Source organism: Acomys minous (assembly GCF_964271855.1).
Source record: "Acomys minous genome assembly, chromosome: 18".
In the NCBI taxonomy this organism is placed as follows: domain Eukaryota; kingdom Metazoa; phylum Chordata; class Mammalia; order Rodentia; family Muridae; genus Acomys; species Acomys minous.
The window spans coordinates 49,379,131-49,396,139 of record NC_140501.1 but is presented as its reverse complement, the minus strand read 5'-3'; the positions used below and the strand labels follow the sequence as shown (position 1 = coordinate 49,396,139).

The 17,009-nt window shown below is 43.6% G+C and overlaps 2 protein-coding genes across 11 annotated transcripts in view; both read right to left on the bottom strand.

The window, feature by feature from the left end:
* Window positions 1-2,161, bottom strand: part of SORBS3 (sorbin and SH3 domain containing 3) — a 32,267-nt gene extending 30,106 nt beyond the window's left edge. Inside the window, exons 1-2 of one of the 5 annotated variants that reach the window (XM_084768008.1) lie at window positions 1,684-2,161; window positions 1,461-1,582 (exon numbers count right to left, since the gene is read on the bottom strand). The gene's annotated coding sequence lies outside the window, so the exon portion shown is untranslated. Of the gene's footprint in view, window positions 1-1,460; window positions 1,635-1,683 lie in introns of those variants that run through there. The other 4 variants (XM_084768009.1, XM_084768010.1, XM_084768011.1 and 1 more) reach the window with 4 other exon arrangements.
* A 2,963-nt stretch (window positions 2,162-5,124) lies between these two features.
* Window positions 5,125-17,009, bottom strand: part of PPP3CC (protein phosphatase 3 catalytic subunit gamma) — a 76,163-nt gene continuing 64,278 nt past the window's right edge. For 2 of the 6 annotated variants that reach the window (XM_084767151.1, XM_084767156.1), the window contains exons 11-15: window positions 13,458-13,484; window positions 12,527-12,605; window positions 11,867-11,964; window positions 6,628-6,657; window positions 5,125-5,471 (exon numbers count right to left, since the gene is read on the bottom strand). In XM_084767151.1, the coding sequence (XP_084623277.1) occupies window positions 5,311-5,471; window positions 6,628-6,657; window positions 11,867-11,964; window positions 12,527-12,605; window positions 13,458-13,484 (395 nt within the window). In that variant the 3' untranslated portion in view covers window positions 5,125-5,310. Of the gene's footprint in view, window positions 5,472-6,627; window positions 6,658-6,694; window positions 11,420-11,866; window positions 11,965-12,526; window positions 12,606-13,457; window positions 13,485-17,009 lie in introns of those variants that run through there. The other 4 variants (XM_084767153.1, XM_084767152.1, XM_084767154.1 and 1 more) reach the window with 4 other exon arrangements.

Sequence of the window (17,009 nt, the reverse complement as noted above, 5' to 3'; positions counted from 1 at the left end):
ATGTCACTGGGGTAACAGAACATAAAATGCTCACTTGGCTTTTGTGCAGTTAAAAATCTGGGCTCATTTTTCTGGTCTGAAAATTGCGCAGTGTCGTTGTATTTGATGTTAATGTTGCTATTTGGGTCCAGCAGATCTAGCTTTAGCCTTTGCACCTCGGTTGTCATAATCTGTCCAAATCCCTCTCCAGGGCCCCAGCCTTTCCCTATCTCCACCCCCAAGCTGTGCAGTGATGCTTATCTGCTCTTGTGAATTCCCAGCCCCTTGGGATCTATCTGCTTTTCAGAGGTCTCCAAGGCTGGTCTGATACTTCCAAGCTTGGTAGTACAACTCTCCATCAACTCCCTCTGGCTTCTGGCTTTTCCCAGGCTGGAATGTCCATGGTAAGGATCATGTACAAACTTATTAAATGACTATCGTAAAGCATATTTTTTGTGATTTGTATGTTTCTGTGTTATCATTCTTCTTCTTTCAAGGCGAGGCCTCTGCTGTAGAAGTCACAGAGGAGCAGGGGCTAGAAAAGGAGTTAGTGGTGGGCATAATTCCAGGAGGAGGCAGGAGACAAAGGCAGGGCATTTATGTGTGGAAAAGCAGAAACTCAGGAGAGGCCATCAAAGCTTTAACTATGGCTGGAGGATCCTCTCTGGGGAAGGGACTCCATTGGCATTGTCAAGAGATCAGACCAGACATCAGAAACCTGGCTTTCCCTCACCCCTGGAATTACTGACTGGGTCAGAGCCAAATAAAACGATCAGTCCCTGAACCAAGGAAATAAAGACATAGGGAGTCAATAACGTAATCCTTCCATTTTTAAGGGCATTTTCTTCTTTTAATCTTACAACTTCCAACGTACAGTAAGAAAGTTCTTATAAAATGTTTATTCACACAAACTTATTAATGTTGTCTGTGCTGATAGGGAACATTTCTACGACTGTTCCCAAGGTAACAGAAGGCAAGAGAATGCAGGTAACTTCTAAGCACAAGCAAATAGGCCATCACGGCTCAAGAGAGACACCAGCTGCTTTATCATCTAGGCAGCAAAACCAGGACCCAAGCCTGGAAAGGTGATAGGAGAAAGAGCTATGGGTTAGGATGCTGCACGGGAGGAGCGAGACAGGCATCCTGATGGCATCTTCACAAAGGTTCCCAGACAGATGAAAACACATTTTCCCCCCTCTTGTTTTAAGTGCAGGTTTTCATTATGTAGCCCTGGCTACCCTGGCATTTACTGTGAGATCAGGCTGGCCTCAAATTTTCCAGCGATCCTCTTGCTTCATCACGTGCCTACCCCAAGACACATCTTTATCAGCCCCAGTAATAATCTCTGGCTGCCTACTTCTAATCATGTGCACTTCACTTTGATATGCCCACTGCCCCCGCCCCCATAACCAAGCTGACACAGAGGGTACTTGGAGAACTGTGAAAAGGGAGCAGCGAAGGGAATGTGGGCAGGGACTTACAGGCAGGCAGAGTGCTTGGCTCTACTTCAGAGCTGCACAGAGGGATGGTCCATGTCCACGGTCCTTGCTGCTTGATCTGAAACCACCTAGACTTGGCATGAAAGCGTTGACGATGCATAACCCTGGCTCAAACAAAGGTGTTATTTAGCACGTCTTGCTATGGTTGCTGAGGTGTGAGGCCAAGGCCTCCCAGGAGGGAATGTGCTCCCCGTATCATCCTTACCTTTGTGACTGCATAGATGAAGGCAGCTAACACTGACCCCATTCACTTTGGCTGGCTAGATAGAGGCAGGGCAGCTCCCAAATCCCAATGTCATGTAGTCTCCCTCTCAAACTGTCAGTGGTACAGAGCCCTATTGTTACTACAGCTCACTGCTGGCATCCTAGATGAGAGCATTGTGCCTGTCCTTCGGCTGACCAGCTTTCTTCTCCGCACAGGTCTGCTCTTTCCTAGCCCTTCCCTATGGGCTTCTGATCATGGCAAGAACTGAAAGGGATTCCTCCGTGTGCCCCAAACCTCCTCAGTGTCTCAGTGTGCCATCCTGGCAGCTCTTTTCACCCATCTAGCAGATTACAGGAAAGATGGGTCGGGTGTCAGATGAGGTCAGCCCCCACGGCTAGAACCACAAACAACCTAGCAAACTGGAGACTCACTCCCAACACTGAGCTCTAGGCCCACACTTCCTCTTGAATTTTTTTTCTGCCTGGGTAAGGAAAACTGAATGTAAAGCACCTGAGGTTCCACCGTTTCCATAACAGCTAGGTTAAATACTGAGGTTCTAGAATGTTCCCTCAGCACGTTTTTACTAGTTAGGAAATAATTTTCAATACAAATATTGGGCAGAAAAACCCGATGATCATTAATATGAAGAACACTATGACTTGTCAGTGTAGGGCAGGATTTTCCTAAACTAGTACAGCTGGTCACAAAGATTGGCCAGCATAGACCTATTTCTCTCTGTAATAGCCCTGGACTCACTCTGCCTCTGCCTCCAGAGTGCTGGAGTTAAAGGTGTGTGCCACCACCCTCAGTGACTTATTTCTCTAGAGTGGGAACTTTACAGATATATATATATATATATATATATATATATATATATATATATATATATATGTATATATATATATATATATACATATATATATATATATATATATATATATATATATGATACAGGCAATACTTGGGAGATCAGCTAGAAGATTTTCATAAAGGCAGGGGAAAGGATTTCAGCTTCCTCATTTGCAGACTATGCTTGCACAATGGCTGTAAAAGCAGGAAGTCCAGCTGCATCTCACATGTCTTAGGATATTCCTCTTACATACACCAGCTGCCTTGGATTTTGTGTTTGAAAGCCACACAGAAAAAAAAAAAAAAAGAACTAAGGGATAATGAATGCCAAAGCTGGCAGAGGCCTCAAAGCTACTCCACTCTCAGCAATCCTCCTGCCTTCGCTCCTTAATGACATCAAACGATGTTTTCTATTTACCTAACCCATTCTGAAGTGTCAGGAAATCGTTCCTAAGTTACTAGGCTAGTAAAACAAACGTTCACTAGTGAGAAAAACTTGCTTCCAGATAGCAAGCTATTCTGGAAGAAAAGAAAAGAAAGGCAATGAAAAAAGAAAGTGGTGAGTGAGGACAATGCTGGCATTCCTGGACAGTCTGCCGCCTCTGTTCCTAGGCAAGGGGCCACAGCAAGCACGGCCACCCGCTGTGTGAGTGTGACAAGCCATGTATACTTTCATGGTCAATAGCTAGTGGCAAAAGGGGTAGCTGTCATCTTGAGATTGCAAAGGAAACAGAGTATGTTTACATGGCAGCAGACTATTAAGCACCCCCACCCCACGCACATCCACCCCACGTACGCACACATACTATTCTGATTCTAATCAGAACACAGAGACTAAAAAGAGACGTTCCTTTTGTATCAGCTGCTATTTTTTTTTTAACTTTAAAAAAATAGTCTTTGGTTAAGCGTCTATCTGTAGCCACAGGTGGGAAGTCCTGTCTGTGTCAAGTGAAGTTTCAGAAGTTGGCGAAGGAGTGCTCTGACATTCCCAGAACGCTGCTCAAAGAACTGGGTTACCTGGGCTGGAGAAGATGGCTCAGCGGTTAAGAGCACTGGCTGCTTTTCCAGAGGACCTTTCAAGTTTAATCCCCAGCACCCACATGGCAGCTAGCTTCACAGAGATCCACCTGCCTCTGCCTCCCAAGTGCTAGGATTAAAGGCGTGCGCCACCACCAGGCTTCTTTAATTTCTTTGAATGGGAGAAAGTTCTTAAAAAGAAGGTTCCCATGGACCTAATGTGAAACGTGAACAAGTGGGTAATGTTTTCTGGCATCTTTAAAATACAGATTCAAAGGCTGGGCATCCCAGCACTTAGGAGGCAGAGGCAAGAGGATTGCTGTGAGTTCGAGGCCAGCCTGGTCTACAAAGTGAGTTCAAGACAGCCAAGGCTACATAGAGAAACTCTTTGTCTCAGAAAAAAAATTTTTTTTTGATGTCTGATGTGATGACACAAAAGGACTTGGGCAGGTCTCAGTGCTCATGACCTCAAGGCATTCAGAAGTGCAACTTCCTTTGCAGATGCATTCATCTGGGACTAAAATCTGAAAGCAAAAGTCAGACATGCCTGTAATCCCAGCACTTGGGAGGCAGAGGCAGGCAGATGGCTGTGAGCTCGAGGCCAGCCTGCTCTACAGAATCGAGCCCAGGGCAGCCAAGGCTACACAGGAAAACCTTGTTCGAAAAACCAACCAACCGAACAACCAACCAACCAAACAAAACAAAAAACAAAAAACTGAAAGCAAAGGCTCTGGCAAGTGTTGAAACTTTGAAAAATCTCCTTTAAACTTCTGAGGGGACTTTAAGCAGCTCTAAAAAAAACAAAACCTCTCAGTATTATTTAATTTTTTTAAATTGCATTTACTCATTTATGTGTGTCCCACTGTGCTTGTGTGAAGGCCAGAGCACAACTTTTGTGACTTGGTTCTCTTCTTCTACCATGTGGATCGGGGACTCAAACTCAAGTGGGCAGGCTTAGCCACGCCCCTAGCCCACCCTCACTGTTCCTTTTCAGGAGGAACTTTATAAAACACATCGAAGTGAACCAAGGGCTAAAGTAGAGCTGGGTAGTGGAGTACACGTGAGCCGTGTGTTCAGTCCTATGTATCACACACAAACAAACAACACCCCATATTCATGGACCTGAGAGTCCAAAAGGAAGTAAATTATTATGGAAGCCAGTCCCACCTGGATCCTATAATCACTAGATTAGACTGCTCTCTTGTTAGTTCAAGTCTCCCTCAGAAGAGAAGCCACTGAAATCTAAGCGGTTTCCTTTAATGGTCACGAGCAGAAAGGGGAAAAAAATGAGAAGAGATGTTTGAGTTAGCAAAGTGACGAGTTGTAAATGCAAGAAGTCACCCCCTAAAGCAAAAGAAGAGCTAGAAGTCTGAGCCAGAAACTGAAGGTCGAGGTTTCCAAGTCCCATTTTATTACAGGAAGGCCCCTTTATAGCATAAGACTTCAACACACACACACACACACACACACACACACACACACACACACAGACAGACACACACACACAAAGACACACCAGGTCCTTTCCTAAAATTAGGACAAGGGGGGGGGGACAAAACAGCAGTACTTTTTACATATAGTGAACATAAATTAGAAGAATTTATAAAAGTGTCATCTCTCTTACAGAATAAATGCAACTGAATTACAAATGCACCTCCAAGTTTAAGTTGTTTGAGTTGTTTCTGTTTTGTTTCCAATAATAAATAAATACGATCTGTTTGCAGGGCTGGGCCCATCCGTGCTGCACAGGGTCCAGAGTCACTACAGGGCTTTCTTTCCGTGGTCGCTCCGCCGCACCATCTTTGCTGGCCCATCAGGATACACGCCCTCTTTTCGGGGTGGCATTCTCTCATTAATTCGGTCTAGACCTCGGGCTTCTTCAAAACTTCGGATCTTGTGTGAAATTGTAAACCCTCTGACGGCTGCAGAAAAACAGGAGAGGGAGTAGGAAGTGCTCAGGGAGGTGGGAAGTTAACAGCTTAAACCAAGTTTCCAAGCACACAGCGATCTCCTAGGAACATACAGATCTGCTGACAGGCAGCATGTGACTAAAGCTGCCTTGTCCACAAACACTGCCTCTACACAGCTCAAAGTGTGGTAGAAGCTGGCGTAAGAGTAACAATTCTGGCAGAAATAAACTTGACAAATAAAAATTAGTTCTTATTTAGGCCCCGCACATTTGAAATAGTGCTTCTTATGAGAAACCTGCTCTAGCCTAGAAAAAGGTAACACCAGGAGCGCACACAACAACCACACAGACCATTGCTCCCAGCACAACCATCACACTGACCACACAGAAGTAACAAGAGAGCCATCTGCCCAAGACAGCTTTCTGTCTTCCCAGCCAGGAGCTGACCCAGGTTAAAATCCTCAGCACAGCTTCTAGACGCTTCTCCATCTGACTCAACGTTGAAGGTTCTTTCTTGAAGTATTAGAGATTGAACCCTGGGCCTCACACACCCTAAGCAAACATCCTGCCATGGAGCTATAATTCCAACCAGATTCAATTTTGCATCGTCAAGGAATCAATTCCCCCTTAAATCACCTTATCTGATGAACTGACTAAATCTACAGCTAAGGCTTACGAATACCAATGGTTTTCATTAAAAAATTCATGACTTGTACTCCACAGAAACAAAGGTACCTTAGCTGGAATGCCTTAGGGCAACCTCAGAAATGAAGCATCTAAACTAGTCTACTTTGGCCTCCACTCCTGCTAACTGTTTGACTCCTTAGGTAATGAAGCATGCCTATCTGACTCTCTTAATAAAGAAAAAAACAAAAAAACAAAAAAACAAAACAAAAACAAAAAAAACCCAAAACCCACTTAAATCATCTGACCTCTGTCATTACCAACTGTACAAACTTCAGTCACTATGTAAAACTGACAGACTTAGAAAGGACATAGGCTGTGTGAAGGTCGTCTGAGAAGCAGGGTGGCGTGTGGCCATGCTGAGGGCCAGCCTCTCCCTTTCTGTCAGGGTTCTGGAGATGCGAGTGAGTTTACAGAGGCTGGTGAAGCTCTGAGACTGCTGCACAGACCCAGGGGCACTGCTGCTGGGTAAGATACGGTCATACCTTCCTGAGCTTCTGTCGCTTCCACTGTGGCTTTACGACGGCAGGAGCAGTGCATGCAAAAATGAAGACAGAGAGAGAGAGAGAGAGTGAACCAACAGCGGTGCTGCCGGCACAGACAGCCCAGGGTCCCATCTGCCAGCACACCTGCCCAGAACGGAAGTCACCTGGAGTTGAGAGAAGTTAGGGGAGTCCCACAAGGAGCTGGAGGGTGTGCGTAAGGGGTGGTAGGCTCTAACGTTTCTAACACTTCAGCTGGCATGGGATGCTGCTCTCTTCATTTGAAATAGCCAACCGCTAGTTTATGTCTCGTGATCGCACATCACGATGACTTGTCAAATTAGATAATTTAACATCACAACTGTGTTTGAGTCTCTAACTGCTCAGATTGTCTCAAGCAAGCTGTTGCTTGGTTCTATTTAAAAATCTTATTTAATCATGCTTGTTACTGTTCTCTAATGAGTGATGCATGGTCCAACTGTCCTAAACCAGATGATGATGATGATGATGATGGCGACGATGATGACAGAATAGAGTAGTGCTTGAATAGCTCTGGCATTTGGAAGGGGAGAAAAGTAGGTTATAAGCAAGGGGTTACTTTTGGTCTAGGGGGGAACAACTAGGCACCGATTTGAAGTCTAATTCATGTACCCATCTGAGACGGGAGCTATGGCAGAGGCTCACACTGACACCCCATTCGGTTTCTGTTCCTTGTGCAACAGAGCAGGTCAGTTACTAAGAAAGCTATCTTCTCCTTCTCAGTGACAGAAATGGAAGCAATTTAAAAATGAGCACCAAGAGGGAAACTTCCTCCTGCTATTGTTGGTCAGGCAGTAAAGCTGTAATACATGAAAAAGTTCTAGGGTACCGCCTGAAGGATCCCATTAGAATCCTGCCAACTCCTCCAACTGCGACTTTCCTAAGGAAGGGAGGAAGGACTCTCAGCAGCAAGACCACTGTGAGGCTTTACCCATCACTATGAGGAGCAGGAGAACTGCCAAGCTACTTAACCTCCCACTGCAACATGAGAGCCAGCATCTGGGGGCAAGCACTGCTTGTCCTGGCTTGTAGGAAGGCCTGTGTTACAGCACTGCCACTTCCTCCCTGACTTCAGATGGGTCTGAGAAGCTGCACAAGGCAATGGCAGTGACTTCTCACAGAGCGGGATGTTGCCCATGCAGATGTGAGAAAGTGGGAGCCAAAGGTTTGTCTAAAATTCTATGGATAGCAATGGCCTACTTAGATTTTATTTTAGATGTACTTAATTCATGTGTATGGATGTTTTGCCTGCATATATGGAGGTCATAGGAGGGTGTCATAGCCCCTGGAACTGGAATTAAAGATGATTGTGAGGCATCATGTGAGTGTTTGGAAGCAAATCCAGGTCCCCTGCAAGGATAACAAGTGCTCTTAGGACTGTTGAGGACTCTACAGTCTCTCAGTATCACATTTTTGGGGCCCTCACAGAAATTTTTTTTTTTGGACTGGGTATTAGTATATCAATCTGTACCAAGGGACATAACAAGAAAAAAATTATGCCATAAAACTGTTTAGAGTGTGTAAGTGCTTTTTTGTTTGTTTGTTTGTTTCTAGACAGGGTTTCTCTGTGTAGCCTTGGCTGTCCTGGACTCCCTTTGAAGACCCAGTTGGCCTCGAACTCACAGCGATCTACCTCCCTCTGCCTCTGCTTCCCGAGTGCTGGGATTAAAGGCGTGCGCCACCACGACCAGCTTTTTTTGGTTTTTCAAGATAGGGTTTCTCTGTGTAGCTTTGGCTGTCCTAGATTCGCTTTGTCGACCAGGCTGGCCTCGAACTCACAGCAATCTGCCTCCCTCTGCCTCCTGAGTGGTGATGTTCATATTGAGACAGGCTCTCAATATGTAGCCTTGGCTGGCCTGGAACTCACTATGTAGAGTAGATTAGCCTTGAGCATCCAGGGACCTAACTGATTCTGCTACCACGTCTGGCAAAGCCAATGATTTTGATGCTTTTTATAGCTGAACACTACACCCTTTCATCACCTTCCAAATAAGCTCTCTGCCCATTAGCAGCCATTTCCATTTCCCTTCTTCCTGTCATCCCTTAGCCTTAGTCAACTACTGATCTACTTCCTGTCCCTGTACATCTGGACATGTGATGTAAGTGGAACCATGTTAGATGTCTTTAGTGAAAGCTTTTATTTAGCATGATGTGTTTCATGTTTGCTCACATTAATGTATGAGCATGTACTTCCTTCTTCTTAGGGCTAGGTGAAATCCCCACTGTATAAACCTTACTTTGTTATCCAATGGATGAACACTGCCATTGCCTCCCCTTTTAGGGTGTTCTGAGGAATGCCACTTGAGGCTCTGATGGAGAGTGTACAGGTTTTGGTGAGGACATAGCTTATTCCTCTCAGTGGATGGAAGAAATGTAGGGTGGCACTGCTGATTTTATGGTAACTCTATTTAGTCCTCTGAAGAACTACCAGAATGTTTTCTCTACGGTAGCTATAATACAATATCCCCTTCCGCACCATATAAAGGACCCAATTTCTCTGCAATCTCATCGTTTTCCTTTCCTTTTTACCCCCAGTCTTTTTTTTTTTTTTTTAAGATTTATGTATTTATTATGTATACAGTGCTCTGCCTGCATGTATGCCTACAGGTCAGAAGAAGATATCAGATCACATTATAGATGGTTGTGAGCCACTATGTAGGTGCTGGGAATTGAACTCAGGACCTCTGGATGAGTAGTCAGTGCTCTTAACCTGAGCCATCTTTCCTGCTCCTTTTCCCCCAGTCTTAAGGATCAAAGCAAAGGTTTTGTGCACACAGGCAAGAGCTCTGTGACAGACATCTAAGCCTTCATTAATAAGAAAAACTTTCAAGGCAGGGTCTCATATAGGCTGGGTCAGGCCTGAAACTTGCTTTGTGACTAGACTATTGAACTCCTTCCTGATTCTCCCCCGTCTGCCACTCAAGTGCTGAGATTACTTGCATGTGACCACATCCAGCTCTCCAGGCTGGCCTCAAACTCAAGAGATCTGCCCGCCTCTGCCTCCAGCATGCTGGGATTAAAAGTGTGTGCCACCCCACTCAGAGATCTGCCTGCCTCTGCCTCCAGCATGCTGGGATTAAAAGTGTGTGCCACCCCTCTCAGAGATCTGCCTGCCTCTGCCTCCAGCATGCTGGGATTAAAAGTGTGTGCCACCCCACTCAGAGATCTGCCCGCCTCTGCCTCCAGCATGCTGGGATTAAAGGTGCAGCACCACCACCCAGCCTGACTTTTCCCCCAAACCTGTATTAGTAACTACTGATTGACTGTGGGTCCTAATTTCTGTTTTTACATTTATTTTTATTTTATGTGTATGGCTTTTCCCCCCTGCTTGTATATATGTATACCATTTGCATGGTTGTAGCCTGTGGAGATCTGAAAAAGGTGTCAAATCCTCTGGAACTGAAGTTATGGATGGTTGTGAGCCACTATGTGGGTGCTTGGAACCAAATCTGGGTCCTCACCGAAAGTAGCAAGTGCTCTTAGCTATTAAGCCATCTCTCCAGGCCCTTAAGTGTCCCTTTACATTATACTGTGTGTGTGCAAGTGTGCACTCATGAGCGTGCCACAGCACACATGTGGAGGTTACAGAATCCACCAGTGGGTCTGAACTCAGGCAATCAAGTTTGGCAGTTAAGTATCTTTCATTACCCACCGAGTCATCTTGCAGGCCCATAGGGCATTTCCAAATCATCTTCAAACCAATGGCTGCGGGAGTTTTGCTTTTACATGTCCACCTCCTCCCCTTCACGTCCTCTCCTTTTCTTGGTTAGTAACTCATTGAATCTGTTTAGCCTCCTTCATGTGGCTGTGAAGCTAGCCACGGAAGCATGCTCACCCTATCAAAGGCCGTACTCCCATAAGAAATGTGCAGGGTTTTAAAATTTAAGATACTTATTGACTTTTGTTAATTAGTCATGGAGAATTTCTGTGAGCAGTTCTGATGAGAGTGTGTTAGGGTAACAGGAAGTAACACGGGCTAAGAAAAAAGAGCAACGTCTACTTAGCTTCAAGTCCTTACTTGAAAAGTTTTGAAAATTTAGTGATCCACAAAGTTGCTTTAATCTAAAAAAATTTTTTTTGTTTTTTGCTAGATCTCATAAACTAATCTATGAATCAAAGGCAGCAAGATAATTTCATAGATTTGTTTCCTTGAGATATATATGTTTCTTCACACCCTTTTGGACTTGGTCCCGATATATTTTATGTCTCTTCATTCCTGGTTTGAATTAGTGTTTTAATCAATTTAGGGTTACATATACGTTATCCAAAGCATGCAGAATTCTCCAGCAATGTCATCGGCTTTCAGAGCCCATCACTCTCGCTTACTGATGGACAGGAGCTGAGCTGTGCGCTGATGCCAGTGCAGCAGGTCCAGTGGGTGGGCAGTGGCCACGGTGGCAAAGAGCTTCTTCACAGCAGCAGGCAGGGGGGCTGCTTCTGCTCTGGGGCTGTCATGGTAAGACCACAGGAACCGTCCTCTGGTAGGCACGTATGGTAATTTCTCTGGGATAGTCTTGGAGTTGCAGGGTATGGGTACAAATGTGCTTAGCTTTATTGGCTATCAGCTGGCCAGAATGGCTGAGTCTATTTATAAGCTCAGTAGCCTATATCTAATCCAGTGTGCCATAGACACACCAACACTTGATCTTGTCAGACTTTAACATTTCAGCCATTCTTGTGGGTATGCAGTTGTGTTTCCAGATGAGTAACTGCATTAGGCATCTTCGTAGATGTTTGCCGGCCATGTGGAAATCCTCTTTGGTGAAATAAACAAATAAAATCATTGGACTATATTTTAATGTTCTTTTTTCTTATTATTTGTTGTCTATCCTGAAACAAGGCCTTTGTCAGATATAGATAGTGCAGAAATTTTCTGTGGCTTGCCTTTTTCCTTCTCTAACTGTGTATTTTCATTAGGAGAATTTAATTTTAATAACCTTTATTTTCTTTCTTTTCTGTCTCTAATTAAAGACTTTGTCTACTCCAATGCCTGTTCTCCACACTTTTTCTGAATTTGTTTTAAATTTTGCATTTAAATTATAATCTATTTTGAATTATTTTTGTGTGTACACAGGAAGGAATAAGGGTCATGATTCCTCTTTCCATGGATAAATTTCCTTTGCTCTAGTGCTAGGTTCTAAACAAAGTCCCTGACTGCTGGTAACGGGGTGCACCTTTTGGGAAGAGGCATCTTCATACTCACCAGTCTCAATAGTCTTCTTTCCTCCAGAAAGGACCCCCAATGGGAGTGTGCCTGTGGGAGTGAGTCCCTTGAGGGTCAGCACACTCTCACTCTCTTCCCTGCAAAGGAACATGGAAGCCCTGGTTAATGCCAGGGAGCTGTGGCACAGCAAAGTGACATCTGAAGGACAGCAACAGAAAGGCAAAGAGGCATGAAGACAGGTCCCCCATCTTCATCTGTCCCAGGTTTTCTGCAAACACTTCAGATTAAAACAGTTAGCCAGCCCTTTTTTCACCTAGAGGCACTGGTAGCAAGGCATTGCTCCCCACACTTTATCCCATTTGCTCTAACTGACAACACGTGAGCGAGGTCCTATTATAATCTCTAGTTTATAGACAAGAAAAGCTAAGACCCAGAGATTGAACCCAAGACAACACAGCTAAGGAAAGCCAGAATCTGAACATGGGGAAGCTGGCTCTAAAATCCACACTAAATCTCTACATCTATGCAACTAAATGAAGGTTTTCCAAACACTCGCTTTCGCATGAAATCTGGTTCAACCTGCACTTAACCGGAAGTCTTGCAATTCCAGCCCCAGACTGTAACCTTAGAAACACTAAAGCTAACTTCTAATGCACTTCTTAACTTCCTTTAAACCACAATGTGATGACAGAGCCTTACCGAAGAACTGAAAAGACCCGCGCCATTTTCCCAATGGCTCTGACTTTATTCTTGATGACTTCTTTTCGAGTTGAAGTGCCTTAGAAAATACAAAGAACAAATGAGTTAAAGGAATGCGTTTAACAAGACAGCTCTTTTCAAATGCAAGATGGACTGTCTTTTGTATTTAAGTTAAAGAGAAACTTAAAAAAGGAGAAGAATCAAAGCCTATTAAAAAAAAAATTAAAAATCCCAGGAAGTTCCAAGGAACAAGGGGGAAAACAGGAGAGAATGAAGGAGAGCATGGATGAAGGGGTCACAAAAAGACACTGGGTCATGGATGGGGAGCAGGAAGTTTTGTAGTTCTGAAATGTTGGACGCAGTGACTAATGAAACACAAAGACACAAACCTCACAATGACAGCTCTACAAGCCAAAATCTCTTTTGAGAATGCTGTATACCACCTTTGGATGCAGGGTCTGGTCTGCCAAAGGGAGCAGCTGTCCTGAACACAGGAAGAGTCACTTTCATTCTACAATCTTCATTATTCACACCAGTGAGCTACTTGTTCCTTCAGAATACTGCTAACAACTGTGCCACACAGATTACAAGGATGGGTAAGGTATTCTAAAGCCCCACCCTGAAGTTCATACAAGACTTTAGGGCCTTTATCTTAAGATTTAGGAAACAGCCCAAACATGAAAGGAAAGATCCAGGCATACACCAGGCTACAGCATCCAAAAGTCAAAGATACACAGGCTTTCCCTCCTCTCTCCCACCTCTCAGTCCTTCGTGACCAAACAAAAGGTCCACAGAAAACAGCCATTCCCACTGAGAGGGAGGGTGGAAAGTCCCATGAAACTGCTCAGCTACCAATTCAAAAGGACCAAGCCATCAATGGTGGCAGAGCAGACAGCGAGAATTTAGCTCACAGCACATTTCAGTAGGATACCTTTCGGAGAGCTTGAAACGTAGTGATCTTCAGGGAGAAGAGACACCAAGAAATAAGGAGATGAAGACAGACACATGGGTGGAGAATGCGAGTTTGCATGGAAGAGAAAAAAAAATCCAAGTGAAATACATGGAGAGGAGCAGGCTGTGAGGGAAGCGGCTCAGAGACTGCCTGCACCATGACAGCCAAATACAGACTCTTTTTTTGTCCTTTCTCCCATTTCTTAATAGTTTAACCTTTCCCATTAATTCCCATCTACTATTATCTAACCCGCCTCCCCCCCCCCCAACCCAGCATGAAAATAACACAAAGATACTGCTTGTAGGACCATACAAAGAACAAAAACAACGGACAAGAGTAGTTTACAGATCTCCCAGCAGGAACACTGAGCTGCTGTTTGACTTGCTAGCACATCTCATTTTTCAGGAGCCATTTTCCCTTTTATAGGTCTAAGCCTTCAGGACTTCAAGTTGTTTTCTGTGTCTTCTGTAAAAGCCTTTGCTTAGGGGTCTGATGATCATTGGTGTTTGCTCATGATTAAGACAGGGAGGGAGTCAAAAGCTTCCAGAGCTGGGGAAAGGCAACTGATGGCTCTGAGCATTGCGTGTTGGGCCTCTGTTAGGGAAATGAGTTCTTGTTTGTTATTTACAGTCCAGATCCAAACCTCCTTTGGTTTTAGACATCAGCCTCCAGACATCAGAGAATGGACAGAGATCCCATGGCAAGCAGGGCTTTAACAGCTTTTCCAAAGGCTTTCATCTATTTTCCTTGGGTGAGCACAGAGTCCCTGCCTGTGCCTCTATTCCTGGTTCTAGAAACCAGTATTGACATTTAGCATCCCTTGGTTACTAAGTAGGACTTTAGTGCTCCCAAATCAACTAAGTGAATATACTAATGCATCTTAAAAACAATCTGTTACCTTGTTCCATTCCTAGATAGACTTTAAGGTCTGGTGGTTCTTTCTTACCGCAAGAAAATATCTTTGGGTTGTTTTTATTTTTGTGTCAATTTTTTAAGTAGCAGGTCTTATTCTGGCATTTTCCTACATGTGTTGTTATGTGTCTTCTAAATTGCCTCTCTTTCCACTGTCCTCCTCCAGCTAATTTGTTTTCTCAGCTTCCAAAAGCTCTATTGCCTCCATCTGTAGGCATGTAACTTTTACCTTTTTACTATGAAGCACAATGAACTTCCATGTTTTTATAAAGCAAACTGGTCACTACATAATTTGTTAAAAAGCACATGCCTATAAAAGTAGTCACCCAGGGCAATACCAATGTTGTGCACAACCCACAGTACCTCCCCTGTCTAAAGGACACCACTCTTTTGCTTTTCACTAGGTTTTTTTCTTGCTGTTGTTTTCCATTTTACCATGTTTGAATACATCCATATGCACTTGTTTTTCATTGTTTTTTATAAATATTTTTTCTTTAAAGATTTATTTATTATTTATACAGTATTCTGCCCACACATGTGCCTACCCACCACAAGAAGATACCAGATCTCATTACAGGTGGTTGTGAGCCACCATGTGGTTGCTGGGAATTGAACTTGGGACCTTCGGAAGAGCAGACGGTGCTCTTAACCTCTGAGCCATCTCTCCAGCCTTCATTTTTTTTTAAGTTGTATTTTTCCTCTCTTTGTGTGCACACTCAGCAAGTGGAGGTCAGAAGACAATTTATAGGAGTTATTTCTTTTCTTTCATCATGTTGATCCTGGGCATTAAACTAAGATCCTCAGGCCGGGCAGCAGGTACCTAAACCTACTGAGTCATCTCACTGGCCCAATTTTCAGGTTTTGGATTTCATATAGTTGTACAATTAAGCATTGGGGGTAAGGGGGATCTGGCTTATTTTATTCAACATTATGTTTGTAAGACTCATTCACATTTCACTGTGCCCATTTTTATCATCACATACTGTTCCACTGTAGCTCTATGCCACTATTTTGTTGTTGTTTTGTTTTGTTTTTTTGAGATAGTCTCTTTACATAGCCCTGGCTGTCCCAGAACTCACTAAGTAGACCAGGTTGGTCTCAAACTCACAGAGATGTTGGCATACAGTTATTGTTTAATTCAAATGCTGATTTCTGTATCTCCCATCTCTGGTTACAAGCCTTGTTCTGAGAATCTTCTGTCTCAGTGTTGTATAAACTCTGCTCCCCAATTGTATGCCAATAAAGCAGCTTATAGCCAATCACTGACTGAGTAGGGGAGAGAATAGGTCTGGACTTCCTGCCAGCCAGGGGAGGGGGAGTTAGAAGCGGAAGGAGGGGATTCAGCAAGGGACTCAGACACAGGCAGGGGTGTGGGAAAGATGAAGAAGATTTAGCTGGAGCAAAGAAAGAACTAAAGAGCAAGTAACTTAGGGGTTTTGGCAAAGATGGAGTCAGAATAACATAGAGGGTTAAAGACAGACTTAAACTGCTCAAGATTGTGCTATAAAGCTTTATAAACAAATATAAAAGAGTCTCGATAACTTGTGTGATAGTTGGGTTAAGAAATAAAGTAAGAGAAACAGTTTTATAAAAATGACTTTAACAGAGATGCGCCTGCCTCTGCCTCGCAAGTGTTAGAATTAAAGGTGTGTGCTACCTTGCCTGGTTGCCTATGCCACAATTTATCACCTGTTCGGCAATAATTACCTGGGCTGTTTCTAACTTTTGGCTATTGCATGTGAGGCTCTTGTATGTATATCTGTAGATCTGTGTTTGGTACACATATGCACCTGTTTCTGGTATGTTTAACTCTGGATAACAGCTTAGCACTGTCCATTAGAATGGGATCTACATATTTTTCCTGGTGTGTGTGAACACTCCCATTACTACATGTTCTTGCTTACACTGGGTATGGCTCATCTTTAATTCTGGCCAATCTGGTAAGTATGAAGTATTAGCTCATTATGATTTCAATTTGCACTTTCATGATTACTAATGTGGCTGAATATCTTTTCATATTTTTATTAGCCACTTGGAAATTCTCTTTGTGATGTGTCTATTCATCCCTCGTCATCTTAATTGGCAGTAATTCAGTCTTTTGTCAATGGGCCATGTGTTGGTAGTACTGCAAATATCCTGTCCTGGGCAGCTTGACTTTTCACATGCCGAACAGAGTATTTGAATAAGCAAATGCTTTTATCCTTATTTTGTTTTTAAAAAAAAATGTGTATTTTATGAGTGCTGTACCTATAAGTGTAAGTGTCTCATATGCATGCAGTGCCCTCAGAGGCCAGAGAGAGCTTTAGGTAAGGCTCCTGGAACTGGAGTTGGCAGCAGCCACATGGGTGTAAGAACTGCACAAGCTCTTATTCACGGAGATGTTTCTCCAGCCCAGATCTTGCTTTCAGTGTATTTAATTTATTAATAATTTTCTAGGAGGCTAGTACTTTTTGCATCCTGTTTAAAGGATTTTTCCATTGCAAGGTTATCAAGGTAATTCTTCATTATAAACACTACACACTTCATTATTTTACATTTAAGTTTTTTAAAACTGTTGCTGTTTGGGGTTGGAGAGATGGCTCAGTGGCTAAGAGCATTGTCTGCTCTTCCAGAGGTCCT